The sequence below is a fragment of the Lygodium microphyllum genome, chromosome 3 (genome assembly GCF_053477565.2).
Source record: "Lygodium microphyllum isolate KBCC chromosome 3, Lygodium_microphyllum_v1.1.10, whole genome shotgun sequence".
In the NCBI taxonomy this organism is placed as follows: Eukaryota; Viridiplantae; Streptophyta; class Polypodiopsida; order Schizaeales; family Lygodiaceae; genus Lygodium; species Lygodium microphyllum.
The window spans coordinates 2,571,152-2,588,508 of NC_141137.1; the positions used below are offsets into that span (position 1 = coordinate 2,571,152).

At 41.1% G+C, this 17,357-nt stretch overlaps 1 protein-coding gene across 7 annotated transcripts in view; it reads right to left on the reverse strand.

Moving 5' to 3' along the window:
* The window catches only part of LOC148038009 (ARM repeat superfamily protein), a 144,986-nt gene that overhangs the window by 53,091 nt on the left and 74,538 nt on the right, over window positions 1–17,357 (reverse strand). For all 7 annotated transcript variants that reach the window (XM_087667899.1, XM_087667896.1, XM_087667891.1 and 4 more), the window contains exons 12-15: window positions 2,868–2,942; window positions 2,445–2,579; window positions 2,016–2,108; window positions 1,707–1,889 (exon numbers count right to left, since the gene is read on the reverse strand). In XM_087667899.1, the coding sequence (XP_087524025.1) occupies window positions 1,707–1,889; window positions 2,016–2,108; window positions 2,445–2,579; window positions 2,868–2,942 (486 nt within the window). The remainder of the gene's footprint in view (window positions 1–1,706; window positions 1,890–2,015; window positions 2,109–2,444; window positions 2,580–2,867; window positions 2,943–17,357) is intronic.

Sequence of the window (17,357 nt, forward strand, 5' to 3'; positions counted from 1 at the left end):
TAATACCATGAAAAGATGAGGGGGGAGAGAAGGAGCTTGAGCTCTTGCAAGACACACAACAAACAACAAAGAGTACACACAAGATAGAAAGCTGAAAACCCTAGTCTTTCTTCTTCTTCTCCACTATATCAATCTACCAAAAATAATAAGAGAGTACTACATAGTATACAAGCAGTCCATAGTGTAATCACGCTAACTAAAAAGATGACTAGATAGATATCCCATAGCTCAGGTAGGTGGACTAATGTCCAGCTATAAAGTATCACTAGAATAATATGCCAATGTAGGTACCAACCATGTCAGTGATATGAATGTGGAAACAGTCATCCAAGTACATCAGTGTCCAGACATCTCAACAAGAAAGGGAGTTGAGACAAGGGAAAAGGAGAGGAGAGGTTGTGTGAGAGTCTAGAGCACACTATGAGAGTGGAGACCAAAGAGAAAGGGCTGAGTCCACAGAGAGAGAGAGAGAGAGAGAGAGAGAGAGAGGAGATTTGGGGGAGGGCCAGCTGCAATAGGCAGAGTGAGAGGCAAAACCAAAGGCAAACATGAAGACAAAAACAAAGCCGAAGACGAATAGTTGAGCACAAGGTGCAAGGCTGCCCAAAAGACCCCCTTGTAAATGGTAGCCAATTCCCCACTAGCCAAGAACACATGTTTTCGACAAGGTACCTTGCTTGGGAATATTCCACCCATGAAACATTCTCAGCAATAGCAGCACGAATGTTCCACCTTCTAGGAACATGTTTCCCGATTCTTCACATTACAAAACGGCATTCGGGCGTTCCAAGGCCACATTTCACCTGTTCCATGTTGCTATGATATACACACACATACACACATGCATACACATACACGCACATGCACACACACTTTCAGAGAGGCTAATTTCTTGGCCATTTGAGCCACATAACTTGCCTAAGGCATCTTTCGGCAAGAGAAGTCATGGATATCACATTCCAAGAATTCAGAAAATCATGCGAAATAGTTTTCCCTACTAAATTGCATTGCATTTGGGTTTAGCCTTCTCACACACAAGCAGCTATATTAACTGTAAATCATTGTACAAAATGTCATTAAAGAACTATTCATCCGAGATCTCAAAGCATACTGTTGGAGTCCTGTTTCAGTCTGCAGATCATCCACCATTTTCACACACCACAAACTAACTGAGAAAACGAGGTCACAGGAGACTAGCAAGCCACAGAGCTCAACTTCTGATCCACTTCTCCAATTAAAGATCTTACTGTACAAAAGGCATCAAAATCCCTGGAAAGTTCTCAAAACAATCTGCTCTTCTCAAGCTCACTTTCCGCCATCCAATTCTGCTGCCTTCAAGCCTATCTTTCCATGCATACGGCCTAGCAAGGTCATACCTCACTATCACCATGCTCCTGATTTCAGCACTGTGATTACCTCCACTTATTTTTTCAGTTCTTGCAAATACAAGGAAACACTTTTTCTTGAGAGAATCTCATTTTGTCTTTCACTCTTCTTCTTTGGCTTTTTTATTTCCTGACATATATGTATACTTAGATGTGTTTTTTATTTAGGGGGTGAAATAGAGCATGCAATTGTCTCCTGAATGCATGATAAAAAGGGAGAGAGCAATTACAGTAGTTCAGTATTTCAGTGATCATCATGCTGCAATGTTTCAACGTGCATCATGCTGGAAACGCATAAAAAATTGACCACTTGATGTATACCTGCAGGCCATCTTCCAGCATATTTAGTTCATCTGGTTGATTAATATCTGTGCTATATTCTAGAACTGGAAGAAGAAAATCATAGCAGACTGGTGACTGTGGCCCTAGAGCACCAATCAAACGCTGTAGCGCAACCATCACTTGAATGCGCAAAAGACTTTGTCCTGATGATTCCTGCCAAACCTGCAAAATGCAAGTCCTATACTTCACAATGATATGCATAGCCCTTTTTCTACAGATATGCCTGGCAGTTCAAGCTAGTTAGCTTAAGACAAACATACAAAAAGAAGAGAATTCGTATGGGTTTGCCTGAGGAAAAAATAGCATCAAGCTCTTGGTGCATGGAAGAATTTTCTCTCCAAGTCGATCAATGATTAATGAAACAAGATTGAAAATCTGAAGCTGAAATAAAAAACCCAAAAGCTATGTTAAATAAGAAATCAAGAGATCACCCTTTGTATGACCTATTCAATAATATGTTGGTCTACTAGCACAATATAAGATTGAAAAATGCATGAGAGAGGGCCACAGGTGAGAAAAATGAGTAAACGAAGCAAAGAGCATGCCTTTTCCAACTCATCACTTAAAAATTCTAGAATTCCTTCTTTAACATTTGATGTGTGAAACATTGAAGCATTAAGCCAATGCACGCATGTCTAATGTAAAAATCTGCATGTAATACATGAGCTCACCAAAATGAATATATGGGCATCTTTTCTAGGACATGCACAAAATTACCTTGGAGTCGAACTCATGAGCATGGTTCATAGACTGGAAGAGAAGCTCCAAACATTTTGGCACATAAGCTACAAACTCATTCTCATAGAAGTGTACATCATCAATAAGATAATGTAAAGAGCGGCATGCTGCCAACTGCAATTCCAGATTCTAACATTAAATGAGTCCAATACCATTTTGTAAACAATAAATTAGCCACTATCTTATCGTTACCCTCACTCCTTGCATCTTTCAAACTGCAACAGAAAAGCTATTCAGCTGTGTAAACACAAACACTAGTATCTCTTTCAACCCCAAGTTACAACTAGGCATATGTAGTAGTAAGATGCCCTTAAAAAATTATGTTTCAATAAACATTTTGGTGTGAATTTTGATGCAGACAACTAGTATGCCAGATTCCAACCAAACACGAAGGGTACATACTTGAACAGCCATGTCACCATCTCCAAGAAGACCAAGTAGAGCCATATAGATGGGCTGCCTCATGTCACCTGCTATCTGTTCCCCATTCCATGATTCACCACACATGCATGTCAAGTTTTCTCATCATCATATAAGAATGGTACATTAACAAACAAGAACAAGTCATGTTTGAGTTGAATTTTAGTATGCTCTCTCTTGACAGAATTAATTTATCATCCCACTGGTTTGGTGTCTAAAACTCAAACATCACTAAAATTTAACCCCAACAGGAAAAAGCAAGGAAGAATTTATCACCAAACAGCATATGTTTCATGCTCGCATAATGCAAGTTTTCTACATCTCCTGAGGTTCTGCGGGTCTAGAGAGCTTTGTAGTGTTTTATCAAAGAAGAATATGCTAAAATACATGCTTGTCTATGCTGGTATACAGATCTGAAATAATAAACAGTTTGTTACCCACAATCCCATAGTTTGGCAGTCTCTACAGCGCTATTCACCACTCTATAGCAGGTTTCGAAGCTCAATTGTGTGTATCTAGAAAGAATTTCCTGAAATATATGTATTCTTATGCTGAAAATATATTTGAAATGGAAAGAGCAATTGAAAGAAATTGATATAGGGAACCTTGTTTTGCCTTTTGTAGTGTCCATCCAAAAACTTTTGTTAAGAGAGATTCTTGGCTTTTGTCCTATGGTGTTGCCTTGGAAGTCGATAGAGGCCAACCACCCAATTCACCTATCATAGATTGGTGCCCCTGTCATGAGGACATGTATTTTTGAAACCTCTCTTAACATGTGAATTAATTCTTAATCACATGATTAAGTAAATGTTGCACATGTGAGGTGCAATTGGGGTTCAAGTAAATTTACGAGCCCGCGAACCGAAGAAATCACGGCATGTCAAAGGCAAAAGTTGCTATAAGTTATGCCACACAGGTACTTGGTGGTATCTGGTGCTAGTTGTTGACCTAGGTCATCCATTTGGCCATAAGTGTCAATTGGTGACACTAGAGAAGTGGCATTTAATGGTACCCAATGCCAATCTGATCGTCAAAGATGGTGCAGAGACACTCGAAAATGAAAGTTGCCTAGCCAATTTAATTATTGGCTAGTCTAATTATTTTTCAAGGAATCGAAATAATTATTAGATTAATTTTCAGTATTTTAAGGCTGAGAATTAATATTTAATTATGAAAAACGTTGGAAAAACCATTTGGGAAGGTTGTCACTTGTGAAAAATGCCCATGCAAGACTGAAAAACGTTTTTAGAACCTGGAGAGAGGCATTTCTATAAATTCAGCCTGCAAGAGAGAGGGAGGGGAGGCCACTAGTCTAATTTGCAACCATTGGAGGACCTCCTAAGGTAGCCAAGGGCAAAAGAAGACCAATCAACAGTAAGAGACAGCATCTACAAGCTATTGAGACAGGGCAACATCAGTAAATGACTGATTTTCTTCAGTTCTTTGCATCTACATGCTGTTGTGGCAGGGCAACAGCTGCACTTGATTGATTTTCAATCATTCTTCACGAAAAAACTCTGAATTTTCTCTCTCTACAGCTTTCCCTCTCATCTCCAAGCCATTTCACAGCCTTACTCCGAAAGTCTCGGCATTTGGACCCTTGGAGATTGAGAAATTGCAAATTTCTCTACAGTAAACCCTAATTTATAGCAAAAATTAGGGTTTAGCAACAACCTTGGGAGGCGTGCCAAAAATTGGAAGCTCCAAGACTTGGATTCAACATGGTTGAAGGTGAATTTCAGCTGAATTCAGGTGGAAGACTAGCCAGCCATTGAATTTGGGGCATTTCGATTGTTTATGAATTGGGTGAAGGCCAATTGAGTGCCCGAATCAAGGAGCAAAATAGATTGAAGACTTGTTGGTCACTTTGGACAGCAAGGGGAGTTGAAATACCGAAAGTGATTGGGAGAATCCCATTGTAAATCAACATTTTCTTCAATAAAGCTAAAGAAATACCAAAAGGGGTGCCAATGTTGGGGAATCGGGTGTGCATTCTCCAAGATAAGTAGGTAAATTTGTATTTTCAGATTTGCATTTATTGTTTGTTGCTGTAATTAAGTTGTAATCAAGGATTCACCACCCTATCCGAGGAGGAAGGCTGGTTTCATGGTTCCATTGCCGGGATACCACTCAATCCCTTGATTTGGTGGGCTCGAGGCGCCTGATTGCAAGTCAAAGCTTTGTGCTAGTGCTGATTTTTGCTCTCAGCTGAGAAATTACAACAATATGTCTTCATACAGTGAGATGGACTCAAGCAGCGATGATGCCTCTCAGTGTGAACGTTCACATGGAAATCAAGGAAATGCATTGCCTAACCTTGGACAAGGCCCACACCATGGACAGCAAGCTGAAAATGTTACTGTTCGGCAAGATACACGGCCTTCAGGGCATAAGGAGGCTGATGACCAGCAAAGTGAAGAGGAATTTGATGATCAGTTCAAGAATTGGATAAGGACAACAACAAATCTCTTTGCTGAATTAGCAAAGGATCCTCAATTTACCCGATTTTTTAATGCTCCAAAGAAGGACAGCAAAGGCAAGAAGAAAAAGACGTCCTCTACACCTTCGGCACAGCAAGATGCACCGAAGAGAATGCCAAACCCTTCATTTGAAGCTCCCAAAGATGCTAATGAAATAAAAAAGTTGGTACCTACAGGGCAAGGAATGCAAATGCAAGGCCATCACGGAAGTGCCAATCCAATGGATCTTGGACAGCCAGGCGTGCATGCTATGATGGGGCAGCCATGATATTTTGGTGGAAGCACGATTTTTCATGCTATGGTTAGACAAGGACCGCATATGGGAATGTATGGCACAAATCCCTATGGTATGCAGCAACCAATGCATGGAGTGCAAGGCCCAATGTATTCGGGTATGGCTGGAAATATGCAAAACCTTATGTATGGCAGCACTGACTTGATGCCTGGGGCACAAAGTAGCATGTTTGGTATTGCATCTACACCCCCGAATGCTTATGGGGCTCAAGGAATGAATGTTGGTCATGCAAATGCTCCGTTTCACATTGGTTTTGATGTGAATTCAGCAAAGGCACTCTTTTTGCGGCAGCCAGTGTATGACAACTTGACACCCAAAGAGGCAGCAAAAGACTATGATGAGGGTCGAAAAGCAGTGAAGTCTAAGTCCTTCAGCGGTGTACAAGATAGGCTGAAAGCTTTGACTTTCATTCAACAGTTTGATGCAGCCTATTCAGGGGGGGAACCACTTTCTTGAAAGGTAGCCACTTTCTTGAAAGGGAATGCATTACAGTGGTGGTCCACTCTTTTGATGCAAGGTAGAGCACTGTCAACATGGATACAATTCAAGCAAATGTTTGCATCAAATTGGTTGACAAGTACCTTTGAGATGGACATCATGACAGCTAAGGATAAGCTAGATGCTAAGGAATGTAAGAATTTGGAGCAATATAATAAGTTTAGGGATGCATTGCTGCTTATTACTTATCGCCCCGTACCCCTTCATGAGCAAGTGGAAAAATATGTTTGTGGACTGCCCAAAGGAATCACGGATTTTTGCATTAAATCCGCCGTGTCTAGCATGTCTCAACTTATAGAGACTGCTGCTACAGTCGATGCTTTGCTGCACGGAAAAGATTCGGGTTTCCTAGAGAGTGGGGAGAAAACGAATAAAAAGGTGTTTAAGGCTGAGAAAAGGGACAGATCTGAAAATCAGCCTGAAAAGAGGCCAAAACAACAAAGAAAGGGCTCGAAAACATTGGCACAACGTACGGAATTGATGGCTGCAAATAAATGTTTTATTTGTGAACAGGAGGGTCACATTGCAAGGGACTGTCCCAATAAGGAAGCAAGCCGGAAAATCAAAAAATCAGGAAGATTCTAAAGAAAAGAAGCCTAAAACATCAATGGGATTGGTGCCCGATGTTGTTAGTGATCAGCCCAATGATGATGCTACTGAGTTGTGCAAAGCGTGGGGCAAAATTAGGGATCAGCATGCATTGATTTTCTTTGATAATGGTGCACGAGCCAACTTCATCTTTGTTGACATGGCCACCCGTCTAGGCATCAGTGAGGATGAGATGGGACCCATGGGGGAAGTTGGAATGGCATGTAAAGGCCATGCAGAGCCTGCCACACCACTCATTGGAAAGCTTCAATTGCACATACAAGGATATGTGGACAATGAAGAGTTCTTCATTGCTCCACTTGAGGGTTGTGATGTATTGCTTGGTATGCCATGGTGTCACCGTATGCATGCAATGATTGATTCTCATGCAAAAAAATTCACTATTCAGCATAAGGAAAGGTACTCACACTTAATGTAAAGTTGAAAGGTGAATCTGTCCCTTTTATATCTGCAGCTGCCATTTCTAAAGTAATGCGTACTTGGTTTTTACTAAGGATAAAGATGATAGTGAGAATGTTGGGAACATGTCTAAGTTAGAGAAGAATCACATATCATTTCTGAAAATGTATGCTGATTGCTTCTCTCAGTCACTTCCAGGACAGCTACTGCCTGAAAGGCCAGGCATAGATCTTATCCATAGAACTAGCCCACTTAATAAGCCACCCTACAGAGTCAATGCAGCCCAACAAGAGGAGATTATGACTCAGGTAAATGAGCTGTTGGAAAAAGGGTTGATTCAACCCAACTCATCTCCTTTTTGTTCTCCAATGCTTATGGTGCAGAAAAAGTATGGTTCATGGCATATGTGCATTGATTATCGTGCTTTGAACAAGATCACAATAAAGAATCGCTTTCCGATTCCTCGGATCGATGATGTTATGGATAGATTGCAAGGGGCAACCATATTTAGCCGTATAGATTTGAAAAGTAGGTATCATCAGATATGCATTAGATCAGAAGATGTGCCTAAGATAGCTTTTAGGACATCTTTTGGATTGTATGAGTTTCTTGTTATGCCTTTTGGACTTACGGATGCTCTTGTCACTTTTAATCGGATGATGGATCGTATCTTCAGGCCACATAGAGGATTTGTGGGCACTTTCTTTGATGACATGATTGTCTATTCAAAGAACGAGGCAGAGCGTAGGAAACACTTGGATATGATGTTCAATGAACTGCGTGGCCATAGGCTGGTTATCAATGACAAGAAAAGTGAATTTTTCTTGCATAAAATCCACTTTTTGGGGCATATTGTATCGGCTGATGGTATTCGCGTGGACCCTGCAAAGGTTGAAGCAATACGATCATGGCCACCTTTGAGGAATGTGCATGAGATCCGCAGCTTCTTGGGTTTATGTTCTTACTATAGAAAGTATGTACGCGGGTTTGCTGAAATTGCATCTCCATTGCATGCCTTACAAAAGAAGGATGTACCATTTAGATAGACAGCAGTGGAAATTTCAGCATTTGAAAAGTTGAAGGAAAAGATGACTTCAGATCATGTGCTTGTGTTGCCCGATCTAAGGAAGTCATTCATAGTTCAATGTGATGCATGTGGTAACAGCATTTGGGTTGTTCTTATGCAGGACGGCCAAGTTGTGGCTTATGAGAGCCAAATTCTCCACGGTACAGAAAAGAATTTGCACATCTATGAAAAAGAGCTATTGGCTATAATTCATGCACTGTCTACATGGAAACATTATTTGTTGGGGGCTAATTTTACAGTGCAGACAGACCATCAAACTTTGAGGTACTTTCTGACGCAGACGAAGTTGTCAGAGAAGCATATAAGATGGGCAAATTTTCTCTCTATGTTTCATTTTCAGATTGTACATATTGATGGTAAAAAGAATGTTATGGCTGATGCACTATCACGTAAGCCACAAATTTTAGCTGTCAGTATGGTTTATCACACTGAGTTGGATACCATCATAGTTGCCTTCCTGTGTGGTACGGACTGGTTTGTACAGTACGAACCATACAATACAGTACGGTACGTATCTGTACGAATTCGTACAAGATTTTGGGCCTGTTTCTACCATGTCGCCTACGCCACCTGGATCCCGCGCCTTGCGTTTTTCGCTCCCGCTTTTACTCTGCCTACCTGCGTGGCACTTTTTGGGGGGTGGAAAGCCTTGGATATCTCACCCCACCCCCTTTTCCAGCCATCCACTCCCTTCCCCAATCCTCTTTGGATTCCTTCTAGCTGGCAACCCTCTCTTTGACCGTTGACCCCTCTTTGACTGTTTAGACTTTGACCCTTCTCTCATTTACAAAAGGTGCTCCTCTCCTCCATGCTTCCACACCAATTCAGCAAGCACTTGTGACATACCATTCTCATCTTCCTCTCTTGAATCTCATGGACGTGTGATTTGTCATTCTCGAATCTCACCTCCCATCTCCTCTTTTCCACACCCTATCAAAGCATTTTCCATTCTCAAATCTCATCTCCCATCCCCTCTATCCCGCACCCTATCAAAGCATTTGTCATTCTCATCTCCCATCCCCTCTCTCTCACTCTTGCTCTTTCAACTTTACCCCAACCCTCGGGCCTCTCAAGTCTCCCTCTCAACTTTCAAGAGTCAAGATCTCTCTCTCTCTCTCTCTCTCTCTCTCTCTCTCTCTCTCTCGCCTCTTTATCCGTCATCGGCACCATGACTCGTGAGAAGCACGAGGCCTTTAATTTGCATGTGATCCATGTGGAGAGGGAGACAAAGAAGTTCAACTCCCACCATTGGACATGCAAGTATTGCAGGAAGCGCTATACAAGTGGTGCAACTCGGCTTCTCCAACATCTTTCCAAGATGGGGGGCAAGTTGCTCCATGCAAGGAGATCCCTCAAAACATTCCAGAGGAGATTCTCGCCAAGATAAGAGGGGGATCCACAAGAGGAGGAGGAAGTGGCTTATCAGCACCAACTTCTATGCCTACTAACGAGGAAGCATCCAATGTGGGTATATCTTCAACCGATGCGGAAGAGGCCTCTACCATTGATGGTGGGGGCTCCACATCTGCAGCCGGCTCCGGTAAAAGACAAAGTGGAGGCTCATGCGATGCCGGAGAGACAATCGTCTCTCTCTCAAGCTCCCGGTCATGTGCGTGGATCGATTGCCTTTCTTAGAGAAAGGCAACAACTTGCGGACATTGAAATTGCACGCACGGTGATTGAGTACAATCTTGCATTCAATGTCTTAAAGCAAGAGCAATGAAAGATGGTAAAAGCCATTGCCAATGTGGGTCCATGTGAAGGATGGACCGGTGTCACATACAACGACATGAGGACGAGAAAGATTGATGAAGAGAAGGACAGGATTGATAGAGCCCTTGATCCTATTCGGGCCGCATGGATAAAATATGGTTGCTCTATTCTCACCGAAGAATGGAGTGATCGTAAGAAACAGGGCATCATCAACATACTCGTCTCATGTCCACTCGGCACTTACTTTTTGCGGGCTGTTGATACCGGCAAGAGGGGAAAAAAACCGACGGGCGCATTCATCTACTACCACATTCGACAAGCTATCATTGAGATATACATATCCATGTGCAAGTCATTATTTGAACTTGCTCATGAAGGACATTGAGAAGCTCAAGTGGGTGAAGAGGGTGGTCCACAAAGCTACATCAATTGTCACATTCTTCACGGTAAAGATAAAGGTGCTTGCGATGTATCGTGAGCACAGCACATTGGAGGTGAAGAAGCCTTCTTCAACTCTCTTTGCTTACATCTGGTTATTGTTGGAGCACCTTTATGAGGTGCGGTCCGCCTTGCGCCAAACAGTGATGTCCACTCTATGTAATGAGTGGGATGAGAATGAGACAAAGGAGGCCAAAGCCATGCAGCGCTTGTGCCTTAATGAGCAGTTTTAGCAAAAAGTCTGTACCGTTGTCATTGTCGTGACTCCCTTTTATAGGGTGTTACGTATGAGTGGTTGCGAGGGGTCCACCATGGGCCTTCTCGCTCACTTTTTTAGAGCAGCATTGGCGGAGACACGTGATTGTACAATGATCACAAAGACACAGCGTGCACATGTTTTAGAGATAGCAGAGAGCAGATGGGCATGGATACATAAGCCCATCCATGGTTTTGCCGCATTGGTGCATCCGGCCACAATGCAGTGCTAGAGGAGCTAGGATACTATGCAGATCAAAGAGAGCATGTGGCTTTTGCTTCTCCCAGTTATTGGAGAAGAGAGTCACTTGTGAAGCCTTTATTTTGGTGGCAAAACTTTGGATACGCACTAGAGACCCTTCAGCCCTTAGCCATGAGGTCCTTGCCCGGGATTGCTCTTCTGGTGTATGTGAGAGAAATTGGAGTGACTATTCTCCAATTCACACAAAGATTCGTAATCGGCTTAGCACATGACAGTTAGAGCGGCTAGTCTATTGCCGCACTAACTTACGCATGATGAGGGCTATGATGAGCATGGGTAGTCCAAAGCAAGTAAAGTTTAAACACTTAACCATAAAGTTTAAAATTTGTTGTTTTAATTTTTAAACTTTGAACTTTGAAGTTTAAACTTTATTCTTTACAATTTAGACTTTAGCATTTACAATGATCAATCTTACATGCATCACTGCATTGTGTAGGTGAATGTTGATACATTTAAGTTGACGGGCGACACTCTTTCCAATATACATAAGGAGGTGGACAAGGAGGAGGAGATGATTTTTGCAGAGCTCTATAGAGAGCTTATAGCAACAAATACTCGTGACACTCGCAGTCAGCGTGCTCGTGGGCAAGGAGTTCGAGTAGATGGTAGCACAGGCATAGTCATTCGACGCCCTCCATCATCGAGGAGGGGTGGTTCGAGTGGCTTGCAGACATATGTAAGGCGGGGCTCTAGTAGCTCACATCCTATGCCTTATGATGACATCCCCCCCTTGCCTACACATCCGCCACCTAGGGAGCCATCATTTGATGATGATGGTAACCTCATCAGTGAGGATGAATATGAGTGTGTCTCATCATCGAATACCGAGGAGTGATCTTCAGACTCTCTTAATGAGCACTCAGATAGTTCTGATGATGATGATGATGATGATGATGATGATGCCTCATCATAGATTCATATGACATAGGTCTCTCTTTTCTTTTGTATCATATATACTAGACTATAGACTGTAGTTGTATTACATGTTTTGTGTAGCCCATGCAACCGCGATGGTCAACCATCATCCTCATGTATTTATCTTATTTTGTAATGAAATGGCTAGTTCCACTTTAAACATGTATTCTATGATCTATCATTTAATGTTTTATGATTTTTGTTTGTTATTTAAAAATTCATCTTAATTTTTCTTTCGTACTAATATCGTACCGTAGCTTATAAAATCATAAGGTACCAATTAGTACCGTATTTTATCGTACCGTACATTTCGTACCTGACAACTATGGATGCCATGAAAGAGCAATATGTTGCTGATTCGGACTTTGCTAATGTTTATGATCAGCTTTACAATGGCCAAATTCATGAACACTTTGTGCTAAGAGATGGATTTCTGATGATGCATGGACGACTATGTGTCACAAAGCAGTTAAGGCCTAGAGGTTTCACTGAAAGTCATGTTCCTCCGTATGTAGGACACAAAGGTATTGATACCACGGTCAAGGCAATGGAGCATTTTTTTTATTGGCCAGCTTTGAGGCATGATGTAGAACAGTTTGTTAAGGCATGCATCGTATGCCAAAAGGTAAAGTATGATAGGCAAAAGTTGCCGGGCTTATTGCAGCCCTTGCCTATTCCGGATTGGCCTTGGCAGAGCATTGCGATGGACTTTATTTTTTAGCTTCCTAAGACACCTACAAGGAATGATGGGATATGGACTATCATTCGCAGGTTTAGCAAACAAGCCCATTTTATTCCAGTGAGGAAGAAAATAAAGGTTGATCATATGGCATGATTGTTATTGCAGCACATCTTTAAATATCATGGTATGCCAAAGTCGATCATTAGTGATCGAGACCCCCGGATAACCACTTTATTTTGGAAGAGCTTGTTTGAGAATATGGATACCACGCTGAAATTCTCATCATCCTTCCATCCGCATACAGATTGTCAATTTGAGGAAGCAAATTCCACAGCTTTAGATCTTTTAAGGTGCTATGTTTCAAACCACAAGACACAGTGGGAGTAGTATTTGCCCTGGTTGAGTTTGCTTACAACAACACAATGCATAGTTTTAAGGGCAAAGGTCCATTTGAGGTGGTTGAGGGTGGCAAGAAGGTACCACCTATTTTGCAAACTAAGAATAAGATCTTTGAGGCTAATCGTTATGTGGAAAACTTGGATGTAGCCTATGCAAAGATAAAGTATGCACTTAAGAGATCGCAAGAAAAGCAAAAGAGAGCAGCTGATCGACATAGACGTGCTTTGCAATTTGCAGAGGGTGATTATGTATTGCTGCATTTTGAAAAAGCGAGACTGAAAAAGATGAAAGGAAGAGAAAGATTGTATCCCAAGTTGAGTATGAGATACTATGGGCCCTTCCAAGTGTTGGAGAAGATTAACAATGTGGCATATCAGCTCAAATTACCTCCACATTGGCGGATACACAATGACTTTCATGTCAGTTTGTTGAGGCCTTTTCATGGTGATGTGCCAAAGGATATGTTTGCTAAAATTCAGTCTGAGGTTGAGGAGCTAGATGAGATTTTGGTACCTGAGTAGATTTTGGCACATAAGAAAAGAAAGGTCAAACGTAAAGTTTCCAAGAGATACTTGGTGAAATTTCAGAATTACTCACCAATGGATGCCAAATAGATGGAAGAGGATAACTTAACAGGCCATCCTCACTTTAGTTCGGGCTCCGTCAGGTTTAGCAGAGCAAGGGTCCGGAGTATTGCCTGATGCTAAAGCGAGAGGTAGCACTTCTCCTCCAATTATGGACAGATCTCGTATGTAGTGGATCTCAGATGTATTCAGCATGCATCCAAGATACTGCACTGACAGTATGTTTGCCATGAGATCACTACTTAGTATACTAGTCATTGTAAGATGTATGCAGATGAGTATGAGTTTCACCAGGAAATTGGAACTATACTTTTACATTGGCTTATGAACAATTTAGCATTAACTTTGCCTCAATTTTGAGACAAAAATTCTGATCAGTTTCAGCTTAGTTTTTTATCAGCTTGAGAACCGTTTATGGTCACTATTTGGATTAGTTGTGCACCAATTTTTACACAGATTGCTGGTCAGTTTTTGCAATGAGTTTGTGATCAGTTCTCAGATCAACAAGTGATCAGTTTATAATCAAATTACGCTCAGTTTTCAATGGTTTACATCTAGTTTCATGGACAACAACATATCTTATGATACCATTGATGTTTTAGCCATGGTATATGCTTGGTTATGCTATGTTGTGATTTGGTTTTACTAGATGAGTTGAGCTCATTAGAAATAGACATGTCAGATGATAATCTAGCAATGTTTTTGAGATTCTTTGTGAGTCTTATGTTATGTTATGTTGGCTGGTAATTTTCAGCATATGTTGGACATATGGAATGGTTGCACAGCAGTGTGCAATGTTGTGTTGACTATGATGCCCTATGGAAATTCCAATGTAGTACTTTGCTTTTCATGCATTTGGAAGTGCAATCAAGGACGATTGCAAAGATTTGAAGGGGAGGGCTATCATGAGGACATGTAATTTTGAAACCTCACTTAACATGTGGATTAATTCTTAATCACATGATTAAGTAAATGTTGCACATGTGAGGTGCAACTAGGGTTAAAGTAAATTTACGAGCCGGCGACCCAAAGAAATCACAAGATGTCAAAGGCAAAGTTACTATAAGTTATACCGCACAGGTACTTGGTGGTATCTGGTGCCAGTTGTTGGCCTAAGTCATCCATTTGGCCATAAGTGTCAGTTGGTGACACTAGAGAAGTGGCGTTTAATGGTACCTAACGCCAATCTGATCGTCAAAGATGGCGCAGAGACACTCAAAATGGAAGTTGCCTAGCAAATTTAATTATTGGCCAATCTGATTATGTTTCAGGACACCGAAATAATTATTACATTAATTTTCAATATTTTAAGGTTGAGAATTAATATTTAATTATGAAAAACGTTGGAAAAACCATTTGGTAAGGCTGCCACTTGTGAAAAATGCCCATGCAAGACTGAAAAACGTTTTTAGAGCCTGGAGAGAGGCATTTCTATAAATTCAGCCTGCAAGAGGGAGGGAGGGGAGGCCGCTGGTCTAATTTGTAGCCATCGGAGGACCTCCTGAGGCAGCCAGAGACAAAAGAAGACCAATCAACAGCAAGAGACAACATCTACAAGCTGTTGAGACAGAGCAGCATCAGTAAATGACTGATTTTCTTCTGTTCTTTGCATCTACATGCTGTTTGGCAGGGCAGCAGCTGCACTTGATTGATTTTCACTCATTCTTCGCAACAAAACTCTGAATTTTCTCTCTCTACAGCTTTCCCTCTCATCTCCCAATCATTTCACAGCCTTACTCTGAAAGTCTCGGCATTTGGACCCTTGGAGATTGAGAGCTTGCAAATTTCTCTGCTGTAAACCCTAATTTATAGCAAAAATTAGGGCTTAGCAACAGCCTTGGAAAGCATGCCAAAAATTGGAAGCTCCAAGACTTGGATTCAACATGGCTGAAGGTGAATTTCAATTGAATTCAGGTGGAGGACTAGCCAGCCATTGAATTTGGGGCATTTCCATCATTTATAAATTGGGTGAAGGCCAATTCAGTGCCCGAATCAAGGAGCAAAATAGATTGAAGACTTGCTGGTCACTTTGGACAGCAAGGAGAGTTGAAATACCGAAAGGGATTGGGAGAATCCCATTGTAAATCAAATTATTCAATAAAGCTAAAGAAATACCGAAAGGGGCACCATTGTTGGGGCCAATCGTGTGCATTGTCCAGGATCAGTAGGTAAATTTGTATTTTCAGATTTGCATTTATTGTTTCTTGCTGTAATTAAGTTGTAATCAAGGATTCACCACCCTATCTGAGGAGGAAGGCTGGTTTCAGCCCCGGCTGAGAATCTCTTGCTAATCATATCAATTGGGAAGTGTAAGGTTTGGAAACCAACCTATAACTCAAGCATGGCTAGGATTGGGTATAAACCTTTTTATGGTATGAAAATGAGGATGCAAATAAGTTTATCAAGATTTTGGAATGGATGGCCTACAAGGATCACAGAGACACTGATGCTGATAAACTTCAAATAATTGACATGTTGCTTGAAGGTTCTACAAGACTATGGTGGGATTCATTGAATGAGAAAACAGAAGCAAATTGAAATCAAGTTAAAACCGGTTTTACCACCAAATTTGCAGCAAGGCAAACTCCTAAGAGTCTATGGAAATCTTTGGAAATAATGTTTCCAGAAGAGAATGAGAAAGTGTCTAAATTTGCTGCCAAGTTTGAAAAGAGATGGATAGAGGTCACACAACGTATGGAGCAAACTCCAATCATGTTCTTGAAAAATGATAAATTTGTTTATTTGCTTATATCTTGATAAAAGACCCTAACTCATTTGACGATGCAATTAAAATAGCTAAGGAAAAGCAAAGGAAGCTGCAAATAAGGTTGGAATAGTCAAGAAATATTCCTACACATGCAATTGAAATACCCAACATGGTTGATACTGCTGCAAGAAATATAGAACAACAAGCTGTAAATCTTCCCAAGGTGTTTCAAAGACCTGAAAATGATGTACATCAAGTTACAAGAAACCCAATGATCGTGTAATTTAGAAATTGCGGAACAGTTGGCAAATCTGAATTTGAGCATGGATATGCTACAAGCTAGGCAACTTCTATTGCAACTGGGTTTTAGAGGACCTCCAAGGAATAGGTGGGAGAACTTTGAATGCTTTAACTGCAACAAAAGATGACATATTGCCCTTGATTGTTCATATCCAAGAAGAATTGGAGGGGAGATGTTTCCCATGCCCCAACGGAATGCTAGCCAAGATGTCTAGCCACAGCAGGAATAGCAACAACATGAACCTACTAGGCAAGAATTGGAAAGAAGACCTAATGAAGACCCTTTTGGTATGATCTTAAAGCAAACTAGCATGGAGAAAATGCAGATTTTCTAGCTAATAATAGAGCCAAGGAGAGGAATATTAAAACTGAAACTCAACGAACAGCAAGAACTAAGAAAGGAAAACAATTTGAAGATGAGCCAGAGACTATCAAAAAAGGCTAGACAAAGAAGGAGAACACGAATGAGGGATTTTGCCTTGGGAATCAATCAAGTTCCCTACAACCTACTTGAGGATCATAAAAGTAAAAAGGCTGATGTTACATATGGGCAACTGTTGCAAATGAGTTCATCCTTCAGCAGACAATGGCATGGACTAGTTAGTATCAAAAAAGGGTGAGCATGTGGGGGTTGTATGTTTGTCAAATGTGAAAGACATTATACATGTTATGAATGCATTATGTAGATGAAGGTGCACAAGTCTATGTAATCATTGAAGGGGCAATGCTGCAAAGGTATCTTAAAATGATAGGGAAGTCAATATTTAATATTAAAATGGCTAACAACTCAAAGGGAAATTGTTTGGGAATTCTTGAAAACTTGGAGATTAATATTAGAGAGCAAAGGGC